This window comes from Austrofundulus limnaeus, unplaced genomic scaffold (genome assembly GCF_001266775.1).
Source record: "Austrofundulus limnaeus strain Quisiro unplaced genomic scaffold, Austrofundulus_limnaeus-1.0 Scaffold0, whole genome shotgun sequence".
NCBI classification, from domain to species: domain Eukaryota; kingdom Metazoa; phylum Chordata; class Actinopteri; order Cyprinodontiformes; family Rivulidae; genus Austrofundulus; species Austrofundulus limnaeus.
The window spans coordinates 9,961,012-9,962,388 of NW_013952402.1; the positions used below are offsets into that span (position 1 = coordinate 9,961,012).

The 1,377-nt window shown below is 43.9% G+C and overlaps 1 protein-coding gene across 1 annotated transcript in view; it reads right to left on the minus strand.

The window, feature by feature from the left end:
* Window positions 1-1,325, minus strand: part of pcsk2 (proprotein convertase subtilisin/kexin type 2) — a gene marked incomplete in the record, with an annotated part of 37,727 nt that extends 36,402 nt beyond the window's left edge. Inside the window, 1 exon segment of the mRNA XM_014002526.1 lies at window positions 1,035-1,325. Coding sequence (XP_013857980.1) covers window positions 1,035-1,214 — 180 coding nt within the window.
* Between the last annotated feature and the right edge of the window lie 52 nt (window positions 1,326-1,377).

A 1,377-nucleotide genomic window follows, 5' to 3' on the forward strand; every position in this document is an offset into this window, starting at 1 on the left:
ACTTTGTGCCTTTAAGACAAATATAACCACAGATTACATAACCTGGGAAGCAGGAGATGTCTGAGCACCTACAACATCACAGAGCTGGTGATCTTGCACAGAAGACTACACCAGTCAGCTGCAAGTGGAAACAGTGTTTATTAAAAGATGAAATTTTTCAAAAAGGAAGGACAGAAAATCCTCATTCAGAGGATGTTTACTGCTACGCCTCACTGGCTGAGGCTTCAGCCAATTTCACCCGCCCACTTATTTTGACATGTGACAAGGAACACACACTGTCAGGTAATTATTTCTGTTTGTCTGCTGTAAATGCCTGGTTATGGTCTTTTATGTGCGATGGCTTGCATTTTTTTTTTCATTTCAGCCCATCTGATGAGATTTACTCCTCTCAGGTGAGATTGCTATGATACACTGTGTWCTCTTTTGTGTCAGAAACGGAGGGAAACAGTGTTGTTTGAAACGAGCAAGCACTTCTTTTCAAACAGATCATATGAGGTGTGTGTGGGGGGGATGGGGGGGGGATCAGATTATAGTTTGATGAAATTTAGAACCTGGAGCTAWAGAACGGTAACAAGGCAATAAAGATCACATTCTGTGTTGTGAGTAAGCCAGCAGCTGTAATGTTTGATCTGTTTGGCTTCACAGGAGTCTCTTCCATTTTGAAGGGCATGGAACCTGAAAATCTAATTTGACTTACAGGCCAGTGGAGAACCCACAAACCCAGGGCCTGTATTTTTAGTGGACATGATGTCATCAACTGGACAGAAAGTAGAATGAAGTAGGAAAAAAGGGAATAAAACAAATTTGAATGTAATCTTACCTCATGTGATTCTGAACACTAATCTTAAGGTAAGAGAATTAAAATGTCCTAAATCAGATATAATTATTGACTTCAGATCAGTAATTGTTTATTCACGACTTCACTAACCAAGAGCCAAATTAAGCATTAACTACAAGGGCAGCCTGACAGGTTTTTTTTTTATTATTTTATTATATATATATATATTTTTTTTTTGTCATCAGAGCATTCCTACCTTTCGTGCCTGGCGCCCATGTTGTGTTGCAACTTGGTGCGCCTCGTCCTGTGCGTCCTCGTGCAGCTGCACCACAAGATGGTCCGTTAAGACCCCCTCTGCAGCCTGCGTGGCAAACAGCAGCGCGTTCAGCAGCGCCAGGAATCCCACGGCTGTCCCGAGACACGGGGGTCCACGCATCGTGTCCTGCTTGTTTGTCAGTCCTCTCCTCTCCTGGGAGCCGTGCGCCTTCTGCCCGTTGGAGGAGGAATCAGAGTGCGGGATATCTCCTCGATAGATAAGGGGGGAGGAGGAGGAGGAGGAGGAGGAGGAGGAGGAGTAGGAAACAGTTACTGTTTACAAA